This window comes from Pan paniscus, chromosome 12 (assembly GCF_029289425.2).
Source record: "Pan paniscus chromosome 12, NHGRI_mPanPan1-v2.0_pri, whole genome shotgun sequence".
In the NCBI taxonomy this organism is placed as follows: domain Eukaryota; kingdom Metazoa; phylum Chordata; class Mammalia; order Primates; family Hominidae; genus Pan; species Pan paniscus.
Genome location: NC_073261.2, coordinates 89,259,471 through 89,287,147, shown reverse-complemented (window position 1 = coordinate 89,287,147; position 27,677 = coordinate 89,259,471). Strand labels below are relative to the sequence as shown.

The following is a 27,677-nucleotide window of genomic DNA, read 5'->3' as shown; positions in this document are numbered from 1 at the left end:
TGAACTCTGATTCTTAGTTTGCCTAGGATTAGGTCAACCTGTTAACCTTACAGTTCTACATACTCAACTCTGAGTTGTCTGGCAAGCATAATGGAGGGAGGATACCAGCCATGAATAATTAAAGAATAACCTGTATCGTGTGATATGTTTGCACTGTCATACGTATGAGTCCAGGTGGGTCTCATGTTATATGAAGTCCTAGCTTCCTTCAGCTCCTTGCGTCTTACCCATATTGGAGATAAATTACTGCAGACCTATCAGGCTTTGCCAACTGTGGCCTGGCTCATGCCCCAGAGGCAGCTGCATGGGAGGCTTATTTAAAGTTTCTTTCTGCCTAGGTGTGGTGGCTCACACCTATAATACCAGCACTTTGGGAGGCTGAGGCAGGCGGATTGCTTGAGCTCAGGAGTTTGAGACCAGCCTGGCCAACATGGTGAAACTCTGTCTCTACTTAAAAAAAAAAAAACTGCCAGGTGTGGCGGTGCGTGCCTGTAGTCCCAACTACTTGGGAGGCCAAGGCAAGAGAATCGCTTGAATCCGGGAGGCAGGGCTTGTAGTGAGCTGAGATCGTGCCACTGCACTCCAGCCCGGGTGACAGAGTGAGACTCTGTCTCAAAATATAATAATAAAAAAATAAAGTTTATTTCCTTGACATTAAAGACACCATGCCCTCTTACCTTCTTTTCCTTTGTTTTTTTCCAGTCTATAGACATTTACCAAAAAAAAAAAAGAAAAAGAAGAAGAAGAAAAAGAAGAAGAAGAAGAAGGAGAAGGAGAAGGAGAAGGAGAAGAAGGAGAAAATATGAAAAGAAATGTCTAGGCTTTAAGGTGAAGATGGGAGAACGGACAGCAAACCTAGTACATATTTGTTAAAGTGGAGGTCCCTATGGCCACTACAGAAGACTGGGATTTCAGCCTGCTTCTGTGCTTTGGAGAGAACTAGCATATCTTTCTAGTCATTTGCATCCCTCTACCAGAGTTAGTAAATCAGGCTAGGACCAGGAAGGCACTGTCGCTAAAGGACCCTTGGTAAAAGTTTCTACTGGAGTCTACACTTTTCCTGCTCCAAACCTTCTGGCCAAAATGTGTCTTATCTCAAAATGTGTTTGTGAAATCTATAGCGGGGTTCAGGGTGTGTAACAAATATTTATGGGGATGTCAAGCTTTGTGCAATACCGTTATTAGTTTATATATATTTTCCTGCAGAAATCATGACATTTCTATACAATTATTTTAGTCTTTCTTATAATTTCTGTTTTTTCGTGAAGGCAATTTTATAACTATTTGATGTAGTTGAAGATTCAGTGGTTAGTTCTCATCCACATTGACTGTCTGTAGTTTTTTTTTTTTCGAGACAAAGCCTTTTTCTGTCACCTAGGCTGGAGTGCAGTGAGATCTTGACTAATTTTTTGTATTTTTAGTAGAGATGGGGTTTCACCATATTGGCCAAGCTGGTCTTGAACTCCTGACCTCAAGTGATCGGCCCATCTTGGCCTCCCAAAGTGCTGGGGTTACAGGCATGAGCCACCGTGCCTGGCTGACTATCTGTAGATTTTTGAAAGTGGTAACAGGTACATAGGTAATCAAAGTACAGAGCTTATTTGGTGAATCTTCATCCTCATTACATCCTCTGGACAGCTGCATGCGGATACAGTATGGGACATTCCTTATTCCTTTGGCAAAGACAACTTTATTGAGCCTGGTATCAATGCACATATCTGGAGTTCCCATCTCCTTCATTGCAAAATTTCCGGATCTCTTTGAGTGCCTGAGGGACATGCTTCTTGAAGCCCACTCTGTGGATGTGCTTGTGAATGTTGGTGTATTCTTGGGTCATCACCTCGTTGATGGCAGAATGGTCCATTTTCTTCTTGCCACTGTTCTTTGCAGGAGCCATTCTGCTAGGCCCAAGTTGGTAAAGCTTGTTATCATTTCTTTAAGCTTTTTTTCTCTTCTTTTCTTTTTTTCAGTCTGAACCATTCCAATGACCTTTTCTTCTTTCTCCTTCCTTCCTTCCTTCCTTCCTTCTTTCCTTCCTTCCTTTCTTCCTTCCATTTTTGAGACAGAGTCTCACTCTGTCACCCAGGCTGGAGTGCAGAGGCGCGATCTTGGCTCACTTTAACCTCTGCCTCCTGGGTTCAAGCAACTCTCCTGCCTTAGATTTCCGAATAGCTGGGATTACAAGCATGCTGCACCTCACCCAGCTAATTTTCGTATTTTTAGTAGAGATGGGGTTTCTCCTTGTTGGCTAGGCTGGTCTTGAACTCCTGACCTCAGGTTATCTGCCCACCTTGGCCTCCCAAAGTGCTGGGATTACAGGTGTGAGCCACCGCACCAAGCCCCAGTGGCTTTTTCATCTTGCTTTGTCATCCTGGTACTTTTAACACTGATATTCTGGTATTTCAAACCAATGTAGTGGAGCCTTGCTATACGGTCTGAAAGTTTTTCTTCTCCCTAAATTCATATGTTGAAATCCCCAAAGTGACGGTATTAGGAGGCAGGGACTTTGAGAAGTGATTAGGTCATGAGGGCTCTGCCCTCATGAATGGTATTAGTGTCTATTTATTTATTTATTTATTTATTTATTTATTTTGAGACGGAGTCTCCCTATGTAGTCCAGGCTGCAACTTCTGCCTTGTGAGTTCAAGCAATTCTCCTGCCTCAGCCTCCTGCGTAGCTGGGACTACTGGCGTGTGCCACCATGCCCAGCTAATTTTTGAGTTTTTAGTAGAGATGGGGTTTCACCATTTTGTCTGGGCTGGTCTCGAACTCCTGACCTCAAATGAGCCAACTACCTCGGCCTCCCAAAGTGTTGGGATTACAGGTGTGAGCCACTGCACCTAGCCAAGGATTTAAAAGAGGCCCCAGAGAGGCCCTTGCCCCTTGCACCATGTGAGGACACAGTGAGAAGCCACCACCTCAGAAACCAGAAAGTTGGTCTTTACCAGATGTTGAATCTTGTGCACCCTGATTTTGGACTTCCCAGTCTTTAGAATAATGAGAAACAAATTTCTGTTGATTATAAACCATCAGTTTATGGCATTTGGTTATAGCAGCCCAAGTGGACAAAGATAGGCCTGAAAGCTCAAGGCATAGTATCTTAAATGATAGTTAACAAAGTGTTTCATGGAAGTCATGGTGGGTGCTTGTAATATGAAAATATTTATGTGGATGAATCTTTAAAGATTATGGATGTACTTACTCCTTCCCGCTTCTCACTACCGTACTTGACTATTCTTTTTTTTTTTTTTTTTTAAAAGAAGAAGGACAGGCATAGTGGCTCACAGCTGTATTTCTAACACTTGGGAGGCCAAAGAGGGAGGATCACTTGAGCCCAGGGGTTGGAGACTAGCCTGGGCAACACAGGGAGACCCTGTCTCTAAAAAAAAAAAATTTTTTTTAAATTAGGCAGGTATGGTGGTGACTGTCTGTAGTCCCAGCTACTTGGGAGGCTTGTGGCGGGGGGGCGGTGCCAGGGTAGGATTACTTGAGCCTGGGAGGTCAAGGCTGCAGTGAGCTATGACTGTGCCACTGAACTCCAGCCTGGGTGGCAGAGCAAGGCCCTGAAGAAGAAGAAGAAGAAGAAGAAACAAGAAAATGACGAGGCTGATGATTAGGAAAAAAGAAAAAGAAAAAAGATTGTGAATGTGTCAGTTGGAGGGGAAAAGGGAACTTCAGTGGTGTAGGGGTAGAGTTCTGAAAGTTTTGAGAAAAATAGTTAATGACAGTGAAAACAGTAACAGACAAAATAAAAAGCAACATAATGCAGAAAGGGAGCTTGTGAAAAAAGTTTGAGAGAAAGTCAAATATATATTATTAAATAGAACCGAGGTTCAAGCCAGACACAGTTTCTATAGAGCAGATAGAAGAGATCAAGAGAATGTACAAAGCCCAGACTTTAAGAGGATACTAGAGAGGTCGATATGGTGGAAGAGGTTAGCGTTCTGGATCTGTGTGGATCTGAGTGATCTTGACTAACAATGACATGCTTTAAATCAATATAGTTTATGCATTCACATTTTTCACAATTTATGATGCTTTAGTTACACAGATGAACCACATGGGCTGGACCAGGGGTGGGGCGGGTGTTAGGAAAATTGGGGCAATCACAGAGCACCTTGCAGAGGCACTTCCTTTACTTGGCATGGACAGAGTTAGCTCCAGCTATCACCCCTTCTCTAAAACCTTTACAGATTCCTCGGATTAGAAGCAAGGCCCTTATCATTGTGTACTTTCCATCAGTTATTTGTGGTAAATACCCCTAACTAGACTAGAACTTCGATGAAGGTAGATCTGTGCCTGTTTTGGGTGTTCCAGGCTTTGTCTTGCACACGGTACTTCAATATACTTTTATATTCTTTTTCTCTTCTCTGTTTCCATGTCCCCTTCGCTCTTTCTCAAGTGTTACTTTGCAAACGAATTCTTTAGGGATCTGGCTAAAATGCAGTTTCAGATTCAGTAGTTCTGCATTTTTTTTTTTGAGACAAAAGTCTCACTCTGTCGCCCAGGCTGGAGTGCAGTGGTGCGATCTCAGCTCAATGCAACCTCCGCCTCCCGGGTTCAAGTGATTCTCCTGCCTCAGCCTCCCCGGTAGCTGGGACTACAGGCGCATGCCACTACGACCAGCTATTTTTTTTTAAACGTATTTTTAGTAGAGACGGGGTCTCACCGTGTTAGCCAGGATGGTCTCGGTCTCCTGATGTCGTGATCCTCCCATCTAGGCCTCCCAAAGTGCTGGGATTATAGGCGTGAGCCACCGCGCCCGGCCTAGTTCTTCATTTCTAACAAGTTTTCAGGTGATGCTTATGTTGGTAGTCCTCTGAGACTATCACACTTTAAGTTTCAGGGTGTTAGAAAAACGACCCAGAACAGGCTACACGTAGTCAGTTTCCTGGGTTTAAATGTGAATTCTGATTTTACTAACTGCGATTGTGGGCAGTGTAAGCCTCTTGCTTTCTCCGTAAAATAAGATACACTCAGCACCTGTTGCATGTGTTATTGCGAACATTCCGTAAAATAATATACATAGAGGGCAGTCAGGTTCGGGTCGCGGTCAGAGTACAATTAATAGTAATTACGAATGTGGGGGCGGAGCCGACAACGGAAGGGGTGGAGCGTCGCCAACCGTTGCGCATGCGCAGTCCCCCTTGAACGCACCTCAGGTAGGACTGTGGCGAGTGGCTTCACATGGGCGGTCGGATTTCGGGGTCCCTAGTGCGACGAGAGTGGGGCGGTCTTCTGCGTGGGGCCTCGTCACAGTTCTGGGGGCATGTGGAGGATAGTCAGGTGTCACTGCCTTAATTCACTGGAGGCGTTTCCGGGTCGTTAGGCGGCCGTGGTCTGGCGGCCGGGCCGTGCTCCTTGCGTGCCCGCGCGTGTCGCCTGCAGGCCCGGGCCTAGCGTTCCGCGGGCTAGGGGAGAGCTGAGGGCAGCCGAGGGCACCAGGGAACCGGGGGAAGCGGGAGCTGGGTGGGACCGCGGCAGGAGCCGGGAGCCGGGAGCCGGGGGAGCGGAGGCGGCCAGCTCTCGGCCTCTGTTGAAAAGTCGTCCTCTGCACAGCTAGACTGGGAGAGACGTTGCTGCTTGAAACCGCGTAGCCTAAGCTGGGAGGCCGCCCCTCCCAGGGAAGCAGCCCCGATTCCCTGGAGCGCATCCCGGGATAAGGGGCTTCCGACCCAGCATTGCACATTTGGCTTGAGCTTGTGTCCCCGAGTCAGCGTCTCAGCCCCGTGTGATGTTAACTGCATGACACACAGCCCTGCGCCGAATCTGTCAGAGGCGGCTTCGTGTTAAACTTCATCTAAACTTCCCGGAATGATGCCTTTCCCTGTGCTGGGAAGGCAGGCGCTGGTCTGCCGTGTCTCCCTTGCCGCAGCTAGTAAACCTCACTTCTTTGTGGGTGGACAGGTGTGTCCCTGGTGGTCTGTAGCAAAGGAACTTGAAGTTTTATCAGCCTCCTGAAGCCGAGAGCCTCAGTGCAAAACGTATATGTATTTTTAAAAAGCTAAATACTTTGTTGTACGGTGTTATTTGGAGGCAGCTATGCTCACCACTATACACCAAGGTAGCCGTACAGTATTATTCGCACTTTTCTTTTCTTTTCTTTTAACCCTGGCCTACAGATGGACTTTATTTCTTAGCATCACCCTCTCTTAAAACAAAATTTTACTTCGATTCCTTGAATAATGGAACTGGCTGCAGGCGGTCTTTGTTCATCCCTTGAACGTTAAAAATAACCCCAAGAGGCCGGGCGTGGCGGCACACGCCTGTAATACCAGCACTTTGGGAGGCCGAGGCGGGAGGATCACTTGAGGTCGGAAGTTAGCCTGGCCAACATGATGAAACCTCGTCTCTACTAAACATACAAAAAATTAGCCAGACGTGGTGGCACACGCCTATAATCCCAGCTACTCGGGAGGCTGAAGCAGGAGAATCACTTGAACCCGGGAGACGGAGGTTGCAGTGAGCCGGGATCGCACCACTGCACTCCTGCCTGGGAGACAGCAAGACCCAGTCTCAAAAAAAGAAAAATAGGCCAGGCGCGGTGGCCCACGCCTGTAATCCTAGCACTTTGGGAGGCCGAGGCCTGTGGATTGCCTGAGCTCGGAGCTGGAGACCACCCTGGGCAACAGGGTGAAATCCATCTCTACTAAAATACAAAAAATTTGCTGGGCCTGGTGGTGGGAGTCCCAGCTCCCAGCTACTGGGGAGGCTGAGGCAAGAGAATTGCTTGAATCCGGCAGGCAGAGGTTGCAGTGAGCCAAGATCGCGCCACTGCACTCCAGCCTGGGCGACAGAGCGAGACCGTGTCTCCAAAAATAAAATAAAAAAAAATAACCCCAAGAGAGGCATCTGTACTGAGCATGACTTACTTTCTGTCAGTCATGTACAGCATTGTAGTGAATGGAGCAAAACAACTGTCCCTTCCCACCACTCAACTGCCTCTTAGTTATATATGAATTACTTTGTAAATTTCTTTGCTTCATTTCTTTTAAATAAGAATAATAAAGTTTTAATCTTTTGGTCCCCAGGGTGATCACATTATTAAAATGAGGGAATTTGGGGGGTGGTGGGGAGGGCCACCTGGTAAAATATCAGCAGAATAATCCTACAAAAGGAAGGTTATTTGATTACACCCACCCTCAGGCATTGAAAAGGGGTCGGAAGTGAATGGAGTAAACACCTGACAGCAGAGAGCTGGGATTGAGAACAAAAGAGCACACACAGGACAATAGAAAAATCTGAAAAACAAGTGGTTCTCCTCTTCTGGACTTTGAGGTTATAAGGAGGCTGACTAAAAACTTGAGTTTACATTAATGTCTTCAGTAAGTCTTATATTCTATTTTCTTAGCTTGTTATCTTTAATTTGAAAAAGAATAATGATACAAACGCTTTTTCCTGATTAGCTTTTAAAGGAAGACAATCAAGATCTAACCGGTCTGTAGTTTTGCCACTTAACTGGTTCATCACCCAATCAGTTTCCACCCCCTGCCCCCATTTGTATAAAAATTACTGCGTGTCTGCGAAAGGGCAGATTACTGGCTCATGCCTGTAATCCCAGCACTTTGGGAGGCTGAGGTGGGCGGATTGCTTGAGCTCACGGGTTCGAGACCAATCTGGGCAACGTGGTGAGACCCTGTGTCTACTAAAAATACAAAAAATACAAAAAAATAGCCAGGCATGCCAGTGGTCCCAGCTGCTCGGGAGGCTGAGGTGGGAGGATTGTTTGAGCCCAGTGAGCTGAGATTGTGCCACTGCACTCCAAATGCCTGAACTATGGCATAGTTTAGTATATGTTGTATTAATAGTTTAGTATATGTTGTATTATTAGTATGTATCAGTATATAGGATATATATACTATCTATAATATATAGTATATGTAATAGTGTATGTTGTATTAATAAATGAAGAACTCCAGCCCTTTAGAAAGTGTAGAACCACTTGAGAAAGATCTTACTTTTGTAGGGCACTTTACAAAGAGCTGTTTACATATTGTGTCCATTTAGATTATTTCTTAATTCCCAGTGCAGCTAAAAAATTAACTTATCTTCCCCATTCTGTTTTCCTACACAATTAAATAATTTTAGTTCCGTAAATTGTTCTTTTTACAACGCTTTCTTGCATTTTCTCTCTTTCCTGTGCTTTATCCAATTTTGTCTTTGGTTCATCATGCCCCTCAGGCATGGAGTTTGAAAACTAGGTAGGTAGGATGTCTAAACTAAAAAAGTATACCATAGTATTGGTCTTACTCCCATACAGAGAAGCCATTCAAACTGTGGGAATGAATTTGAGTTATTAGAGAAATGATAATAGTAGTTTAAGTATGTTCATTCAGGTTTACACATATCTGTTATTGTTAAATTTAGGATGGCCCGTACTTTGGAACCACTAGCAAAGAAGATCTTTAAAGGAGTTTTGGTAGCCGAACTTGTAGGCGTTTTTGGAGCATATTTTTTGTTTAGCAAGATGCACACAAGCCAAGGTAATCATAATTCAGAAGTTAATGCTTTCTAAAGGGGTATAGTTTTGCTAATCCATTTTATGTGTTAAATGGCAATGGCATGTTTGGAGAAATTGGTTCTTCAGATTCAAGATATTAGACATTTTTAGGGGCAGAACAGGAATCAAAGTATTCATTATTGTGGACTAGATCACTCTCACTTCTCCCTTAAAAATGTTGTTTGTGGGCTAAGGAAAAAATTTCATACCTCCATGGATTTTACTATTGTGGAGGATAGAGCAAGTGTCCTTGGTCTGGCTTAGTTTGGGAGCACAGATGGAGGAAACTTAGCCTGCCCATTATACTTCATTGTTTGGTAGACTAAGAAAGTAACTGGTATTGCTGTTTTCTGAGTAACCAGTTTTCTCAGGCTATAGTATTCTTCCCGGGCATCAACAGTGGGCACTAAAAGACTTTCACATGCTATGGCTGAAAGTGCTTTAACATTTTTCTTGGGGAAATTTTATATTAGAGCCCTCAACTTTTTAAATTAGGAAGTGATTTTTCCCTAAAACAGGGAATAGACCTGGCGTGATAGCCATCTTTGAAACTTGCCACAGTCTTCCTCAGCATACTTTGTTGGAACGCTGTACCAAGATGCTACTGGATACTCACAAAATCCCTTTTCTTTTAAACTCTAAGGAAGGGTATTAAAAAAACATCCCAACAGTATTTAAAAACAAATTAAAGCTTGGGATCAGTTTTAAAAAGTGGTCATGGCTGGGTGTGATGGCTTGCACTTGTAATTCCAGCACTTTGGGAGGCCAAGGTGGAAGGACTGCTTGAGCTCAGTCTGGGCTAAACATAGCAAGACCCTGTATCTTAAGAAAAAAAAAAAAAAAGTGCTGGGCATGGTGGTGTGCTCCTGTAGTCCCAGCTACTCGGGAGGTTGAGGTAGGAGGCTCCCTTGAGCCCCATCCCAGCTACTTGACCTTGGCTGACGTAGGAGGCTCGCTTGAGCCCAGCCCAGGGGGGTCTAGGCAGTGGTGGATTGTGACTGTGCCACTGTACTGCAGCCTGGGCAACAGGGAGAGAGATCCTGACTCAAAAAAACAAAAGGAGATCGTTCCTGGATTACCAGAAAGACCTTAAAACAAATTTCTAATCTATATGGTTCCCATCATATGGACCCTAAAGCTAGCATTAAATTGTGCCTGTGTTAATATAATGAATTTCTGTTCATATCTAATTTCAAGACATCATTTTTTCCATCAGATTTCAGGCAAACAATGAGCAAGAAATATCCCTTCATCTTGGAAGGTATGTTTTTCCTTAAGTAAAAATAAGTATAAAACAACTTCTTCAGGTAACCTATAAATTATGTAGTAATTTCTTTACAAGGAATTTCTAACAATACTACTCACATCTATTTTAGTTCTTCTGAGACTAAATTCTCATCTATTCTAGTGAGAGGAGAATTAGGTAATGGGCTGGATTCTGAATTCTTCTAGTGGTTAAGAATGTAAACTCTGTAATCATTCATATATGAGGTGATAGAATCAAACCACAGTTTAAACCTTTGGTTTTAAAAGATCAGTTTCATCTCAGGTTTGCTAACTTCTTGGAGCTGTCTCTTTCTCTGTCAAGTAGATAAAGACTGAACAAGATGACATCATGTAGTTAGACGAAATAGTGCTCATTACAATGATCAGAGATGCCAGGACTTATATGTGAAGTCTGTAATCCTACTGTCCTCTTTTTCATTTTGTTATGTAGCAATATGGAAAAAAGAAGTTGTTTTTTTCAATACATTTAATTTTAACAATGTTTCCACATGACTTTATAAATGAGAGCTATTTTTATTTATAGTTTATTACAAATCCACTGAGAAGTCTGGAATGTATGGAATCAGAGAGCTAGATCAAAAAACATGGTTGAACAGCAAAAATTAGATGTAAGTAGAATTTTAATCTATAATTTACATTAATAACTCATTTCCTTTGCTTTTTAGTTTTTTGAGTGGTTTTAATCCTCTTCTTTTTAAAATGTTTCTTTTTCTTGATGATACTTTTTGCATCTCTGTTGTGTAGCCAGTCATCACGTTCAGCCTCCCATCTAAGCTGTTTGAGACCTTTGAGAGAAGAAGAAAAGATGAGTGTACTACCACACTGTAGACTCTTGGTGGTCCCACAGAACATGCTGCTGAGTCACAGGAACTTCTAGCCTGCCTTGGCCTGCGGTTTCCCACCCACTATACAAACCCACTGCTTGTTTGTTGCTTTTCTTCTCATATTTATTGTTAAAGATTAATGTTTCAAAAAGAAATGACTAAGGAAGGAAAAGAAACAAATGCTCTAAAGATTTTCTCTCCCCAGGCACTTTTACTGGTGAAATAAAAACCAGTAACAATCAATATCAGAAATAGTTAAAATGTCTATAAACATGTAAAGTTACTTAGCAAACTCATGCTATATAAAAATGGCCCACTTCCCTAAAAAAAAGTAATTTTTGTAGTCTGCAAGGTTTTTTTTTTTTTTTTTGCTTTAGTCTAAATACTTGTTAATCTTACATGTTCTCCTGAGAGAAGAAAAAGCCATTCCTTTCAGGTTGTAAAGTACCATGAAAAGGTCTTTCAAAAATATTCCTATCAGCCAGGCACGGTGGCTCACACCAGTAATCTCAGCACTTTGGGAGGCCGAGGCAGGCGGGTCACTTGAGGTCAGGAGTTCGAGACCAGCCTGGCCAACATGGTGAAACCCCCTCTCTACTAAAAATACAAAAATTAGCTGGGCGTGGTGGTGCATGCCTGTAATCCCAGCTACTTGGGAGGCTAAGGTAGGAGAATTACTTGAACCTGGGAGATGGAGGTTGCAGTGAGCCAAGATCATGCCACTGCATTCCAACCTGGGCGAGGGAGTGAGATGCTGTCTCAAAAAATAAATAAATAAATAAATAAATAACAAAAATTTCCTATCTTCTGAAGTTCCAAGCCAAAGCTATTTTTAAAACATCAATAAAAAAATTTAAGTTACTTACTTGCATTATCTTTGTTAGCCATGGCATTCATGCCAGTGTTATCAAACTTGGATCCCATATTTTCATCCAATAGATGGCCAAACTTAAACAAAAAAGATAAATTTATTAGAAAACTAAAAATAATGTAGAATAGCTAGCTTGTTAAAACAGTACATTAGCCTTACCTCTTCAGCAGATACAAATAGGCTGGAATCATTTAAGTTTCTTTTCTTTTTTCTTGGCCCTAAAAAAAATTGTAAGTCTACATTATTCAATTATAAATCTAATGATTTTAGAAAAATGCAATGTAACATGATTTTATTTTAAAAATTATACTTGGGTAAAAACAATTGCAATAATCTTCTAGCACCATTGGGTAGCTGGCATTTAAATATAATTTAAGAGTTAGTATATAATATTTTCAAAAAGCTAACAACATCCTAATAGAACTGTTCAGATGACAAGAGTGTCTTCTTGCTTTTCAGATTTGGCCACTGATCGAAGTTTTACCCATAAGGGAAATAACATAGTATCAAGCAATAGTAAAATTATCAGTTTGACATGGATGGGTTTTGAAATACTTAAGACAAAACATAAAATTTAGTTCAGGGGTCTTTAGATTGTAAAGAAATTGACTGAAAGTATGTTTATTATGCTATAAATGAAGTTCTGTTTATAACACCGAAAGAGGTTCTCCTTTAAAAAAAAAACTTATCTGTAGTACTGAATATATAAACTTTTCCTGAAACAATTATTCAAACTCTGCATCTTTGATATCAATGTCTCTAGCAGTAGTAGAGCCATATTTTAAAAAGAGCTTTACTAAATACAGATCATAACATTCAGCTGTTTTAAGTGTATTAATGCATTTTGGTAAATTTACAGACTTGTTCAACCACAACCACAGTCTGATTTTAGAACATTTCCATCAACTTCAAAGATCCCTGGTGCCATTTGTAGTCCTCCAACCCATCTCTGATCTATCTTGTTTCTATGACTTGCCTTTTCTGGCTATTTCATATAAATGGGATCATATGACATGTGGTTTCCTATATCTGACTTTTTTCATTTAGCATAACGTTTTTGAGGCTCATCCATGTTGTAGTACTCCATGCCATGTTGTGGGCTACATAATATTCCATTGTATGGATATACCACATTTTGCTTATCAGTTAATGGACATTTAGGTTGTGTCTGCTTTTTGGCATTAATAGTGCTGCTGTGAACACTCATGTACAAGTCTTTGTATCAGAGCCACTTTTGATAAAATAGTTTCTAAAACATTTCATCTTGATTTTTATTAAGGTGATATGTATGTTACTTAACAGCTGTATAATACACATTTGCATGCATTAGGAAGTTTTTTTTTTTTGGGTTTTATTCATCCTGTAGTGATGTATCTGTGACCTCAACGAGCAGGCACTTCTGTACTGTACTGGTTTCTTAAAGTTTCTTTTATCCCGCCCCACCCGCAACCTCAGCCTCAAGTATGTAACACCATGCCTGGCTAATTTTTGATTTTTTTTTTTGAGACAGAGTCTCGCTTTGTCACCAGGCTGGAGTACAGGGGCGTGATCTCGGCTCACTGTAACCTCTGCCTTCTGGGTTCAAGCGATTCTCCTGCCTCAGCCTCCCAAGTAGCTGGGCCTACAAGTGCGTGCCACCACGCCAAGCTAATTTTTTGTATTTTTAGTAGAGATGGGGTTTCATCATGTTGGCCAGGATGGTCTTGATCTCTTGACCTTGTGATCTACCTGCCCTGGCCTCCCAAAGTGCTGGGATTACAGGCGTGAGCCACTGCGCCCAGCCATTTTTGATTTTTTGTAGAGATGGGGTCTCATTGTGTTGCCCAGGCTGATTAAAGTTTCTATAAGGTATGTTTATTCTTAAGGATATCTACTCTAACACCTGTAAATGTAGGGTGATCAATTAGTAAATTAATAAATCTGAATCAATTAATAAATCTGTTTAAAATTCCTTGCCTCTTTTTGTTTCAGTCAATTCTGTTGGGTATTCTTTAATCTGCATCCAAAACTACTATCAATTGAGATCTGAAATCCTTTCAGGCTAATGTCTTCTGAAACAGTACTTTACTATTTGAAACAAGCTCAGAGCATCTTTTTTAACATTAAAAAATTTTTTTCTTCTCCTCAAATTCCTTTTACCAGCATCTTTTAATAAAAGGCTCAGTAGAACTTGAAGTAAAGCAACACTTTTCTGTGGGATGCTCTTGAGAAAAACTGCCTATATCTCATCTTATGCTAATATTAAAACATGATCTTAGATACTCAAGGGAAGACAAAATCTGGAAGAGAACATGTTATAATTTAAATATGTATCAGTTAAATCATAGTTATTACGGGACTAAGAAATTGACAGCAGTATTTGATGAAAGAGCTGATAAAATTTTGTAGGCGTGAGGCTCTGAAAGACTACTACCAATATGTAAATGAAACTTTTTGTCAGGCCTCTGAGCCCAAGCTAAGCCATCATATCCCCTGTGACCTGCACGTACACATCCAGATGGCCGGTTCCTGCCTTAACTGATGACATTCCACCACAAAAGAAGTGAAAATGGCGTGTTCCTGCCTTAACTGATGACATTATCTTGTGAAATTCCTTCTCCTGGCTCATCCTGGCTCAAAACCTCCCCTACTGAGCACCTTGTGACCCCCACTCCTGCCAGGCAGAGAACAACCCCCTTTGACTGCAATTTTCCTTTTATCTACCCAAATCCTATAAAATGGCCCCACCCCTATCTCCCTTCACTGACTCTCTTTTCGGACTCAGCCCGCCTGCACCCAGGTGAAATAAGCAGCCTTGTTGCTCACGCAAAGCCTGTTTGGTGGTCTCTTCATACAGACGCGCATGAAACTTTTTAGAACATTATTATTATTTAACTTTGCAGATCTATTTTTAGTCATTAGTATTTAGCAGTAAGCAGAAGCCAGAGAGGCACTGGAGGCAAAGTATGTACAGTGCTTTCTACATTTTTATCAAAAATCTTAAGACTGTCACCTGATACAGCACTTTTTTCTTTTATTAGCACCTTGTGTTACACTGTGAAGCAGAATCTTGTAAGATAATACTTTTAAAAAACAATTAGCAGAAAGAAGAGTTCGTATCATAATAAAGGAGCATGGATTATTGCAAGGGTCAAATGGCAAATAATGGTTGAGAAAAGAAAAAGATAACAGGTGTCTGAAAAATGGAAGGCTTTTATAATTGAATGGTTTAAAAATGAATGAGCAGAGATTAGCATGTGAATCTCTGGACTAGGTAAGGAAGATCTGCATTCAAATGTGAGTGGGCACCATCCAATCTGCTGGGGCCCTGGAGAGAACAAAACAGAGAAGAGGCAAACATGTTGATCTGCTGTGCTGAGGAGGAAAATGGCAGATAAGGGGACAGGACTAACGTGCAGCTCCCACATGGACGGACAGAACAGCGTGTGGCAACGTGTTTAGTCTCCTTAAAAGGTATCCAACAAAACCAAGCTTCCTAAATGAAGAAGAGATATCTATGCTGAGAATTCGCCACTACCAAGCCAGCGCTATAAGAAATGCTGAAAGGAGTTCTAAATCTTTGTTTTTTGTTTGTTTTTTTGAGATGGAATCTTGCTCTGTCGCCCAGGCAGGAAGGCAGTGGTGTGATCTTGGCTCACTGCGACCTCTGCAATGGGTTCAAGTGATTTTTGTACCTCAGCCTCCTCAGTAGCTGGGATTATAGGGGCTTACCAACATGCCCGGCTAATTTTTGTATTTTTTGTAGAGATGGGGTTTTGCCATGTTGGCCAGGCTGGTCTTGAACTCCTGACTTCAGGTGATGTCCGCCTGGGCCTCCCAAAGTGCTGGGATTACAGGTGTGAGCCACTACACTCAGCCTAGGAATTCTAAATCTTGAAACAAAACCTTGAAGTACACCAAAATAGAGCCTTCTTAAAACCTAAATCTTACAGGGCCTATACAGTAACACAATGAAAAAACAACAAAATCAAAGTATTCAAGCAACAACTAGCATGATGAATAGAACAGTACCTCACATCTCAAATACTACGTTGGATGTAAATGGCCTAAATGCTCCTCTTAAAAGATACATTTGGACCACCAACCAAGAATCTGCTGTGTTCAGGAGACTCACCTAACACATAAGGACTCACATAAACTTAAGGTAAAGGGGTGGGAAAAGATATTCCATGCAAATGGAAACCAAAAGCAAGCAGGAGTAGCTATTCTTATATCAGACAAAACAGACTTTAAAGCAACAACAGTTAAAAAAGACAAAGAGGGACATTACATACTAGTAAAATGATTGGTCCAACAAGAAATGTCATAATCCAAAATATATATGCACCTACCACCAGAGCTCCCAAATTTATAAAACCATTACTACTAGACCTAAGAAATTAGACAGATGGCAATGCAATAATAGTGGGTGACTTCAATACTCCACTGACAGCCCTAGACAGGTCATCAAGACAGAAAGTCAACAAAGAAACAATGGACTTAAACTATACCCTAGAACAAATGGACTTAACAGATACCTACGGAACATTCTACCCAAAAACTGCAGAATATACATTATTTTCATTAGCACACGGAGCATTCTCAAGGATAGACCATATGGTAGGCCACAAAAGAAGTCTCAATAAACTTAAGAAAACTGAAATTGAATCAAGTACCCTCTCACACCACAGTGGAATACAACTGGAAACTAACTCCAAAAGGAACCCTCAAAACTATATACAAATACATGGAAATTTAATAATCTGCTCTTGAATGATCTTTATGTCAACAATGAAATCAAGATGGAAATTAAAAATTTTTGAACTGAACAATAGTGACACAACCCATCAAAACCTCTGGGATACAGCAAAATCGGCACTACATTTAGTAAGTTCACAGCATTAAATGTCTACATCAAAAAGACAAATGAAACAAAAAGCTGGTTCTGTGGAAAAATAAAGAAAATTAGTAGACCATTAGCAAGATTAACCAAAAAAAGAAGAGAGAAGATCTGAATAAGCTCAATTAGAGACAAAATGGGAGATACTACAACCGATACCACAGAAATACAAAAGATCATTCAAGGCTACTATGAACACCTTTATGCACAAAAACTAGAAAACCTAGAGAAAAATGGATAAATTCCTGGAAATATACAACCCTTCTAGATTAAACCAGAAATAAATGGAAACTCTAAACAGACCAATAACAAGTAGCACGACTGAAATAGTAATAAAAAAATTGCCAACAAAACGAAGTCCAGGACCAGATGGATTCACAGCTGAATTCTATCAGACATTCAAAGAACTGGTACCAATCCTACTGAAACTATTCCAAAAGATAGGGAAAGAGGGAATCCTCCCTAAATCATTCAATGAAGCCAATATCACCCTAATTCCAAAATCAGGAAATGACATAACAAAACTAGAGACCAATATTCCTGATGAACACAGATGCAAAAACCCTCAACAAAATACTAGCTAACCGACTCCAACAGCATATCAAAAAGATAATACACCATGATCAAGTGGGTTTCTTGCCAGGGATATAGGGATGGTTTAACATACGCAAGTCAATAAATATGATATACCACATAAACAATTAAAAACAAAAATCATATGATCATCTCAATAGACGCAGAAAAAGCATTTGACAAAATCAAGCATCCTTTATGATTTAAACCCTCAGCAAAATTGGCATAGAAGGGACGTACCTTAAAAGTAATGAAAGCCATCTATGATAAACCCGTAGCCAACATTATACTGAACAGGGAAAAGTTGAAAGCATTCCCCCTGAGAACTGGAACAAGACAAGGATGCCCACTTTCACCACTTCTATTCAACATAGTACTGGAAATCCTAGCCAGTGCAACTGGACAAGAGAAAGAAATAAAGGGCATTCATATCAGTAAAGAGGAAGTCAAACTGTCACTATTCACCGATGATATGATAGTATACCTAGAAAACCCTAAAGACTCATCCAAAAAGATCCTAGATCTGATAAATCCAGCAAAGTTTCAGGATACAAAATCAATGTACGCAAACCAGTAGCACTGCTATACACCAACAGCAACCAAGCTGAGAATCAAATCAATTACTCAACCCCCCTTACAACACCTGCCAAAAAAAAAATAATAATAATAATACTTAGGAATACACCTCATCAAGGAGGTGAAAGATCTCTAAAAGGAAAACTACAAAACACTGCTGAAAGAAACCACAGACACACACAAATGGAAACACATCCCATGTTCATGGATGGGTAGAATTGATATTGTGAAAATGACCATACTGCCAAAAGCAATCTATACATTTAATGTAATTCCCATCAAAATGCCATCATCATTCTTCACAGAACTAGGAAAAAAAATCCTGAAATTCATATGGGACAAAATAAGAGCCTGCATAGCCAAGCAAGACTAAACAAAAAGAACAAATCTAGAGGCATCTCATTACCTGACTTCAAACTATACTACTAGGCTATTGTTACCAAAATAGCATGGTACTTGTACAAAAACACGCACGTAGACCAATGGAACAGAATAGAGAACCCAGAAATAAAGCCAAATACTTACAACCATCTGATCTTTGACAAAGTAAACAAAAACAAAGTGGGGAAAGGACACCCTATTGAACCATTGGTGCTGGGATAACTGGCAAGCCACATGTAGGAGAATTAAACTGGATCCTCATTTCTCACCTTATGCAGAAAACTCAAGATGGATAGAAGACTTAAAGGTAAGACCTGAAACTGTGAAAATTCTAGAAGATAACATTGGAAAAACTCTTCTAGACAATGGCTTAAGCAGAGTTCATGACCAAGAACCTAAATGCAAATGCAACAAAAACAAATAGATGGGACTTAATTAAGCTAAAAAGCGTCTGCATAGCAAAATAAATAATCAGCAGAGTAAACAGACAACCCACAGAGTGGGAGAAAATCTTCGTAAACTATGCATCTGAGAAAGGACTAATGTCCAGAATCTATAAGGAACTCAAAAAAGTCAGCAAGAAAAAAACAATCCCATCAAAAAGTGTGTTAAGGATATGAACAGACAATTCTCAAAAGTTATACAAATGGTCAAGAAACATATGAAGAAATGCTCAACATCCCTAATTATCAGGGAAATGCAAATCAAAGCCACAGTGCAAACCACCTTACTCCTGCAAGAATGGCCGTAATTTAAAAATAAAAAAAATTTCAGATGTTGGCGTGGATGCAGTAATAAGGGAACACTTCTACACTGCTGGTGGGAATGTAAACTAGTACAACCACTATGGTAAACAGTATGGAGAGTCCTTAAAGAACTGAAAGTAGAACTATCATTTGATCTAGCAATCCCACCACTGGGTACTACCCAGAGGAAAATAAGTCATTATATAAAAAAGACACTTAAACACACAGATTTATAGTAGCACAATCTGCAATTGCAAAAATATGGAACCAACCTAAATGCCCATCAACTAATGAGTGGATAAAGAAAATGTGGTATACATATACCATGGAATGCTACTCATCCATAAAAAGGAGAGAAATAATGGCATTCGCAGCACCTTGAATATAGCTGGAGACCATTATTCTAAGCGAAGTAATTCAGGAATGGAAAACCAAACATTCTATGTTCTCAGTTATAAATGGGAGCTAAGCAATGAGGATGCAAAGGCTTAAGAATGATATAATGGACTCTGGGGACTTGGGGGGAAGAGTGGGAGGCAGTGGGGGATAAGAGTACACATTGGGTGCAGTGTACTGCTTGAGTGATGGGTGCACCAAAATCTCAGAAATCACTACTAAAGAACTTACCTATGTAACCAAACACCCTACCTGTTCCCCAAAAACAACTGAAATAATGATAACAAATTTTTAAAAAGTGAATGAAAAGATGATCCAGAGATATCTGAATGCGAGAAACAATTCAAAATGTGGAAAATAATTTCCACTTAACATCTTTCTTAAAAAGAACCCCCCAACCCCTGAATTTTATTAACCAAATTTAGGAGAGTTCATTTCCCAAAATGATAATGACACCTTTCACATGGACACTGCTTTTAAAAGATATTAAATGCATTTTCTTACCTTGAAATGAGCCAGCAAAGTCAAAATCATCTGTACCTTTTCTCTTGCTTTTCTTAGTACTGACTTTGGAGTGGACTTCAAGTTCTGTTACATGAAAAAATTTGCTAATAAGCAATTTAAAAACAATAAGACTGGAAAATATTACTCCAAGATATGCTAAAATCCTTATTCTGATGGTAAGGCACTATACTGCTATTCCATGTGGGTTTTGTAATTCCACTAGCATAGGCTTGAGGACAGACTGAGAAAAAGACTCTAAGAATTGGCACAGTTCTAATATTTTGTGCAAGTACAAAATTTTCTAAATAGCTTCATTAATAAGACCAAATAATATAAAACCCCTTAAAACAAGAAACTTCTGCTGTGGTTCAGAATAAGTAGAAGAATGTTGGGCAGGCATGTGCATGCTGGAGGTATGTGAAAGGACAGAAAGGTCAGACAACAGTCTAGAGACAATTCTGGGTGTTCCTTGCTAATTTACAAGATAAAATATTCACCTTCATCTATGCTGGGCTATGATGAATACTGATTAACTTTTATAAACTGCTAATTACTATTAAAAAATGGCAGCATTTCAGCTCAACATGTATTGTACAGAGAAACTAGCTGCTGGTTAAAGTAAAAGTCCAAAGCTCAAAAAGCTGCTTAAAAGAAAACACACATAATACACAATAAAAACCCTTCAGCTCCAAACGAGAAGGGAAAAGGTCCTTTTAAGTTTCTGGCTGACGTGAGTATTAATTTGAATACAGGGCTATATTAAAAACCTTTAGCAGAAAAACAAACTTAAGGCTAAGGAAGTGAGGAAGACACAGTTTATGTCTTATTTTAAAAAATGCTTACCTGGAACGCGCTCACTTTCATCATCTAACACATCCATGAATGTTCCTCCATCTTCATCAACTTCAGCAAATTCTTCACCATCCATACTTCCTAAAGAAACTTCATCGTCATCCAGGTTACCAAGTTCATCATCACTACCTTCTGAATCTTCATCTAATGTTTTATCCTTAGCTCCTTTTGTTCTCTTTTTCACATTTCTGGAAAAAAACACAACTTGTAATACAAGAGGAGGCAGTATTTTCTAAAGTAGTGTTTTGCTGACTACTAGGGCAGCAGGCTATTAAATGACTCAGAAGGAGAAAGCTTTGCAGACTGCTCAGAGTCAATAATAACGTGCTTTATAAAGGTCAAAGATGAAAGTACTGTATCCACTTCCCAAACTTACTTGACTACATTTCCCCTTTATCATATAGTTCTGTGGTCTACTGTTCTGAGGGACAACAATTTGGGAAATGCTAGAAAAATAGGAAGGAGAAGATAGAAGTATGTTACCCAGCAAAATCCATATCATCCTTTCCAGAGCTGAAACAGTTATCATCTTCAAATGTGTCTGCCAGAGAATATAGAAATGTGAGATACAACAAAGAATGACAAGCTTGACATACATCTTGTATCTGAATCAATTATTCTAAGTCATGATTCTGCTGTTTATGACAAGTGAACACCAAAACAATATAAATGTTAGTTGCTAGTGTGTCTTAATAATGTATACAAACCTGTGAAATACTGATCTTAGTTAAATCCCAAAACTAAAGAAGGATCCAGTTAATTTCGGCTCTTTCTACAGTTCTTTTATGGAATGAGGATAAATATCAAATAAAATGATATTTAGCAATTGTGGTCCTTTTTACTCTATTAGAACTACTTAAGTGCTCATTTTTAATAGGTGTGATGCAATATGTAACATCTCATGCTTGTAATTCCAGCACTTTGGCAGGCCGAGGTGGAGTGATCATCAGCCTGGGCAACACGGCAAGACCCTATCTCTATTTAAAAAAAAAACAAAAAATAAACGAGCCGGGCATCATGGCACGTACCTGTAGTCCCAGCTACCCGTGGGGCTGAGGCAGGAAAATCGCCTGAGCCCAGAAGGTCTAGGCTGCAGGGCTGCAGTGAGTTGTGATTGTGCCACTGCACTCCAGCCTGGGAGACAGAGAGAGCCTGTCTCAAAACAAACAAACCAACCCCCCAAAAAACAACAACAAAAAAATATGTAACGTGAAATCAGTGTAAGTCTTTCCAATTCACCATGTTTTTTGTTTAAGTCTATTAAGTTTCAATCAAAATTTCTGTAGCTCTGTGGATTAAAGATAAAAAAGATCAAACAGTAGACTATTGCTATCAATTAGTACTGATATACTATAATAGATTATGAATAGTAAAAAGGATTTCTTTTTCACATGAGATTTGGCTGTAACAATTGAATAGACTTAAGCAAATATAAATGTTTTCTTATATAGACTATCCAAAGCACAAATCATGTATTTTTCTGGTGCAAATGTGGGTGAATTACCATATATCATAAAAATATTTCTTTTTTTTTTTTTTTTTTGAGACAGGGTTTCACTCTGTCACCCAGGCTAGAGTGCAGTGGCGTAATCTTGGCTCACGGCAACCTCTGACTCCCGGATTCAAGCGATTCTCGTGCCTCTGCTTCTCGAGTAGCTGGGACTACAGGTGCGTGCCACCATGCCCAGCTCATTTTTTGGGGTTTTTAGTAGAGACAGGGTTTCACCATATTAGCCAGGCTGGTCTCGAACTCCTGACCTCAAACGATCTTCCTGCCTCGGCCTGCCAAAGTGCTGGGATTACAGGTGTGAGCCACAGTGCCTGGCCCCAAATATTTCTTAATCTTCCACTGTTATTTGCATGATATTCTTAGCTAAGTGATTTTTTAAAACTAAGGCCACTTCTCCCACTAATGTTCCATGGTCTATTAACACATAGTAGTAGATTATTTTACAAAGAGTCAACAAAACAAATTACCAATCAGCTCTTCAAATTCTTCATCATCCACGTCTTCTATACTTTCTTCATCTGCATCCCGTTTTTGTTTCTCTTTAACAGCAACTTTTTTATAATACCTATAATATTCATGTTATATATTTGACAATTTTATTAAAGGTCTAATCTTACTATAATCAAAGCACCTATGACCAGTGGCAAACCACAACTGTAAAATCTTAAGTATACTCAATTGGAAATAAATGACTGAAATTTGTATCTAATATACAAAAAATAGTTTAACTCAATAAAAAGTAGCTGGAATCTTTTAAGTGTAATACATTTCAAAGATAATATTTTATCAGCCCTATTCTTATATTAGAATACAGCAAAACTTAGCCATTTACAGATGTAATCAAACCCTCAAAATTATTCATTCTAAATGATTTTAAAAAACAAGCCAAATCAAACCTAATTAACCAGTCAACCAGATGAGATAAGAGGTACTTTACTACCCTAAGGCATTAGGTTATGATACTAGTTGGTTTAGGACTTATTTCTATAACAGTGCACTGAATTTTTCTGAATCCATTCTAAGGGCCATGGTCTGGATAAATTACCCATGAGTTATCACTACATTAAACTTAAAGTATTATATTAAAATCTATATTAAAGGTAGATTTTAAGCCTATAAAGAAAATTATTATAAAAGGAAATTAAAGGCTACATTCCAAAAAGAAGCATAAAACAAAATTTATATGCTAAATTAACAAAACTCCCAAATTTACTTTAGTTTTACTAAGATATATTAAGATTAGCAAAATGACTGATTTGTAAATTTTCTTAACAAACACAGACATATCCTTTGATCTTTTCAAAATATGCTGATTAGATTTCATAAAATGAAGCATTTAAAACTAAGGCCACTTCTCCCACTAATGTTCCATGGTCTATTAACACATAGTAGTAGATTATTGAAGTAGATTATTTCATAAAATGAAGCATTTTATGAAATCTAAACATTTAAATTTTAGCAGTTTCCCCAAATGAAACTATACTATGTATAGTACCTGTGGAAAAACACTTCATCCACTGGTATTTGGCTTTCTTCTTTTGCAAGGAACTCCTTACTGTTCACTACAAAAATAAATTTAAACATTTTAACTTAATATAGCAATCCCCTCTATGTTACTCAAGCTCTTAAGACAAAATACAGCATAATCTGTAATTCTAAAAATCTCAGAATTGTGAGGAAGGTAGACAGAAGGGACTCTGGAGTGCAAGGGACAATCTCTGAAAAAGTCTGTGTGAGGACCCCCCCAACATTTGAAACTTCACTGGCTACAGCATAAAGTAGGCAGTACACAGCTGTCAGTGCCGTTACAGTGAAACAACAGGGTTCTCTTGCTGTTCTTCAGTTGCATCCAGGACCCAACTTTCAAGAGAAATAAAAAATTCAAAGAGTTATTTTAATAAATAATCACTTTAAACTTGTCATTTTCTGCTCAAAAAATGACAAGCTTGCCATTAATGCTTGCCATTCTGGGAATAAACAGGAAGTTAACAGAGTTTTCCTTTATACTGAGGAAAACTAAGAAATAAGGAACTACAAGAAATCAGTTTTACCTCTTCAGAATAAAAATTGCTGACTCATCCTGAGTAAAAGGAGATTTGGCTTTTAATTCTAACTTACTAACTGTGGGTAAGTCCTTTTACATCTCTGGACCTCTGTGAAGTAAGTCACTGGAAATTAAATGATCTATAAGGTCTAATTTAATCCTGGTCTCTGAACAAAAGGGAGATGAGATCTGGTATGCAAAGAAATGTCTGCTTTGAATACAACAACAGACTCAGATCCAGAAGATGGCTAGCAAATACAGAAGTAGGTTATTAAGTTTAAAATGATGCTCTGTGACAAAACCAGCTGTGGGTTTTTGTGCTGCTAAGCTGATATTAGAGAGCTTTAAGATGGTCTGAATTGTAAGCAATAATAATTATATACATAGGGGTTGTTGATGAAGCTATGGATGATAAAATGGTGATAACTGTCAAAGCTGGGTGATGGTAATGGGGGGGGTTCATCATACTATTTTGTTTATTTTGGATATGTTTCAAATTTGCTGTAATAAAGTTAAAAAAAAAAGGCCCAGTCAGATACAGTAGATTTAAGAATACCTATTCTTGGGAAAAAAGATGGATAATGTCTTTGATGCTCAGGTTTTATTCTGATAAATTAGAACAAAGAATAATACAATTTATGCATCTTTGTCTTATATTGTCTTTTCAGTTTCAACTGTCTAAGCTTTATACTTACCAGGAAGATGACGAATATCCTTAATAAAATGTTTTCTTTTCGGCTGCATCACAACACTATCTGTGTTTTCTGAAATGTAAAATTACGACAGTATAATGCAAAACCTACTTATAAGCTCATATTGTTTATTATGTATTAAAAATGAAAGCCAAATAATTCACTAAATAGAAGCATACCTTTGCCTTTATGGGGCTTTGGATTTCGGTATACAAATCGATCCAAAAATCTCATTAGAGTGAAATCCTGCAGTGGGTCCCCTGAATACTGAATATAGTTTCCCTGAAAAGTGGAGGGGGGATTTAAAAACTTAATTCAAATTATATCTATGAATCCAAGTAAGAAAAAGGAAGAAAAAGATAATTTCTATTACACTGTATTGAAGATACAAATATGCAATAAATGACTCTTCAAATATCTCTCATGCACATTATACTTAAAAAATGAAACACACAGATACATATACATACATATTCTAGGATGTAATGTTGATTTGATGGATAGATTAATATTAATAATGTAGGCCATCTAACCATTAATCAGGAACCAAACCCTGAAGTGGCAAACACAGCAAATGGGAAAGTGAGGCAGTATTTCTCCAGGAGAGGAGCTAAAAGGTAATAAATAAATAACTGCTGTGGCTTTCAATGTCTTATTGCTTCCACTCTTCTCAGAGTGGGAAAAGTTATCTGCTACTCTGTATGAAACAAGTCACTGCTTCTTTATACGAGCAGTAAAATGGACAAGATTCTCTCTGTTAGAGAAAACACTGTATGACCAATTATTGATTATCTAAAATGATACTTTTTTTTCTTATTTCTCATCCTTGGATTTATTTTAGACTCACCTGAAGGATGGTCTTTGCAAAAAGGGCCACGGAGGGATGAAAATGCACAGATAACTAAAAAGAAAAATGTGAATAATATCAATATTTCTAAGGTCGACTCTTAGTACATTTATAGCTTATTTAAGAAAATCGGGCTGGGTGTGGTGGCTCACACCTGTAATTCCAGCACTTTGGGAGGCTCAGGCAGGCAGATTGCTTGAGCCCAGAAGTTGAGACTGGCCTGGGCAATATGGCGAAACCCCATGTCTACAAAAAGTACAAAAATAGTCAGGGCGTGATGGTGCGTGCATGCCTGTACTCCCAGCTACTCAGGAGGCTAAAGTGGGAGGACTGCCTCGGCCCAGGAGGTTGAGGCTGCAGTGAGCTGACATGGCACCACTGCAGTCCAGCCTGGGTGACAGAGTGAGACCCTATTTCAACAACAACAAAAAAGAAAATGCAAAAATTTGAAATTTAAGCCAATACATTAAAAAAGTGATTCTCAAAACATTTTGGTCTCAGGACCATTTCCTACACTCAAAAACCAAAAATCTCATCAGTTTCTATTTAACAGGTTTATATCTACAGACACCTATGTTATAAAAATAAACAGAAAAATTGTAAATACTTATAGGTCCATTAAAAATAACAATAAAGCGGCCAGGCACGGTGGCTCACGCCTGTAATCCCAGCACTTTGGGAGGCCGAGGTGGGCGGATCACGAGGTCAGGAGATCGAGACCATCCTGGCTAACATGGTGAAACCCCATCTCTACTAAAAATACAAAAAATTAGCCGGGCGTGGTGGCGGGTGCCTGTAGTCCCAGCTACTCGGGAGGCTGAGGCAGGAGAATGGTGTGAACCTGGGAGGCGGAACTTGGAGTGAGCCGAGATCGCGCCACTGCACTCCGGCCTTGGCAACAGAGCAAGACTCCGTCTCAAAAAAACAAAAACAAAAACAAAAACAAAAACCATAAAGCTACTACATACTAGTAAGTAGCATATTTATGAAAAATAATTATGCGGCCAGGCGTGGTGGCTCATGCCTGTAATCCCAGCATTTTGGGAGGCCAAGGCGGGCGGATCACGAGGTCAGGAGATCGAGACCATCCTAGCTAACACGGTGAAACCCCGTCTCTACTAAAAATGCAAAAAATTAGCCAGGCGTGGCAGTGTGCGCCTGTAGTCCCAGCTACTTGGGAGGCTGAGGCAGGAGGATGGTGTGAACCCGGGAGGCGGAGCTTGCAGTGAGCTGAGATCGCGCCCACCGCACTCCAGCCTGGGAGCCAGAGCGAGACTCTGTCTCAAAAAAAAAAAAAAGAAAAAAGAAAAAAAGAAAAATAATTATGCTTCAGGACGATATATATAGCGAGTAATATTATTTTACAGTTTTGCAAATCTCTTTAATGTCTGGCTTAACAGAAGAGAGTGGATTATTTCATCTGCTTCTGTATTCCATGTTGAAATATATAATCTGGCCTCATATGTGTAGAAAATAGTCTTTCACATTGCTGTGAATTTTCTTCTTTAGTACTATACCAAAACCAAAGATTAGTTGTAATATGGAATCTGAAACCCATATTCAATTGGCTTTTGGTACTTGCTACTTAAAATTATTTGGTCTACTTTGAATCAATCGTTTATTCACTCAAGAATTTGTAACATTCAGGTGGCACAGTGGCTCATGCCTGTAATCCCAGCACTTTGGGAGGCTGAGGTAGGTGGATCACCTGAAGTCAGGAGTTCGAGACCAGCCTAGACAACATGGCAAAACACTGTCTGTGCTAAAAATAAAAAAATTAGCTGGGCATGGTGGCATGCTCCTGTAATCCCAGCTACTCAGGAGGTAGAGGTTGCAGTGAGCCGAGATCGCGCCACTGCATTCCAGTATGGGTGACAGAACCTTCTCGTCTCAAAAAAAAAGAATTTGTAACATTGTGCATTGGTCATTGGAAAAATACCTTATGCAGTCCTTCCAAACACTGGCACATTTCGTTATACTTTACCACAAAAATCACATTGTTAGAACCACTGATTTCATCAGAAAAGTTTTAACAAATTGAGAAACTGTCAAGCTCAAGGTGGTGGTTACAAGATTTTTAAAACTTTAATCTTTGCTCGAAAGCTTTATTTTTGAATTTTATTGCTGACAACAAATACTGCCAGCTTTTTTGTTTCATTCATTTTCAAGAAAATATCTCCCAAATACCTAAGCCT

At 39.4% G+C, this 27,677-nt stretch overlaps 3 protein-coding genes and 1 pseudogene across 6 annotated transcripts in view; 1 reads left to right on the top strand and 3 right to left on the bottom strand.

The window, feature by feature from the left end:
- The window catches only part of SULT6B1 (sulfotransferase family 6B member 1), a 34,694-nt gene extending 29,323 nt beyond the window's left edge, over nucleotides 1-5,371 (bottom strand). The window contains exon 1 of the mRNA XM_008970897.4: nucleotides 4,670-5,371. Coding sequence (XP_008969145.3) covers nucleotides 4,670-4,717 — 48 coding nt within the window. The 5' untranslated portion in view covers nucleotides 4,718-5,371. The remainder of the gene's footprint in view (nucleotides 1-4,669) is intronic.
- Nucleotides 97-4,184, bottom strand: LOC117979131 (large ribosomal subunit protein eL31-like; annotated as a pseudogene).
- On the top strand, nucleotides 5,108-13,433 carry CEBPZOS (CEBPZ opposite strand). 3 transcript variants are annotated; one of them, XM_024927503.3, is made up of 5 exons: nucleotides 5,108-5,162; nucleotides 8,368-8,483; nucleotides 9,717-9,761; nucleotides 10,311-10,395; nucleotides 10,532-13,433. In XM_024927503.3, the coding sequence occupies exons 2-4, from the start codon at nucleotides 8,369-8,371 to the stop codon at nucleotides 10,391-10,393; spliced, it is 243 nt and encodes an 80-aa protein (XP_024783271.1). In that variant the 5' UTR covers nucleotides 5,108-5,162; nucleotide 8,368; the 3' UTR covers nucleotides 10,394-10,395; nucleotides 10,532-13,433. The 3 variants fall into 3 exon arrangements, with proteins under 3 accessions (XP_024783271.1, XP_034808841.1, XP_063450696.1); XM_063594626.1 differs by lacking the exon at nucleotides 5,108-5,162 and adding an exon at nucleotides 6,808-7,325; XM_034952950.2 differs by having other exon boundaries at nucleotides 10,311-13,433.
- CEBPZ (CCAAT enhancer binding protein zeta) overlaps nucleotides 10,281-27,677 on the bottom strand; it is a 28,858-nt gene continuing 11,461 nt past the window's right edge. For both annotated transcript variants that reach the window (XM_003817649.5, XM_034952941.2), the window contains exons 6-16: nucleotides 25,483-25,536; nucleotides 24,815-24,917; nucleotides 24,639-24,707; nucleotides 23,395-23,461; nucleotides 22,367-22,464; nucleotides 20,873-20,930; nucleotides 20,381-20,577; nucleotides 19,538-19,621; nucleotides 11,642-11,700; nucleotides 11,478-11,559; nucleotides 10,281-10,572 (exon numbers count right to left, since the gene is read on the bottom strand). In XM_003817649.5, the coding sequence (XP_003817697.3) occupies nucleotides 10,433-10,572; nucleotides 11,478-11,559; nucleotides 11,642-11,700; nucleotides 19,538-19,621; nucleotides 20,381-20,577; nucleotides 20,873-20,930; nucleotides 22,367-22,464; nucleotides 23,395-23,461; nucleotides 24,639-24,707; nucleotides 24,815-24,917; nucleotides 25,483-25,536 (1,011 nt within the window). In that variant the 3' untranslated portion in view covers nucleotides 10,281-10,432. The remainder of the gene's footprint in view (nucleotides 10,573-11,477; nucleotides 11,560-11,641; nucleotides 11,701-19,537; nucleotides 19,622-20,380; nucleotides 20,578-20,872; nucleotides 20,931-22,366; nucleotides 22,465-23,394; nucleotides 23,462-24,638; nucleotides 24,708-24,814; nucleotides 24,918-25,482; nucleotides 25,537-27,677) is intronic.

Coding starts and splice junctions, on each gene's coding strand:
- CEBPZOS (XM_024927503.3), top strand. CDS start 8,369: ATGGCCCGTACTTTGGAACCACTAGCAAAGAAGATCTTTAAAGGAGTT. Junction 8,484..9,716: donor CAAGATGCACACAAGCCAAG/GTAATCATAATT, acceptor TTTTTCCATCAG/ATTTCAGGCAAACAATGAGC. Junction 9,762..10,310: donor ATATCCCTTCATCTTGGAAG/GTATGTTTTTCC, acceptor TTTTATTTATAG/TTTATTACAAATCCACTGAG.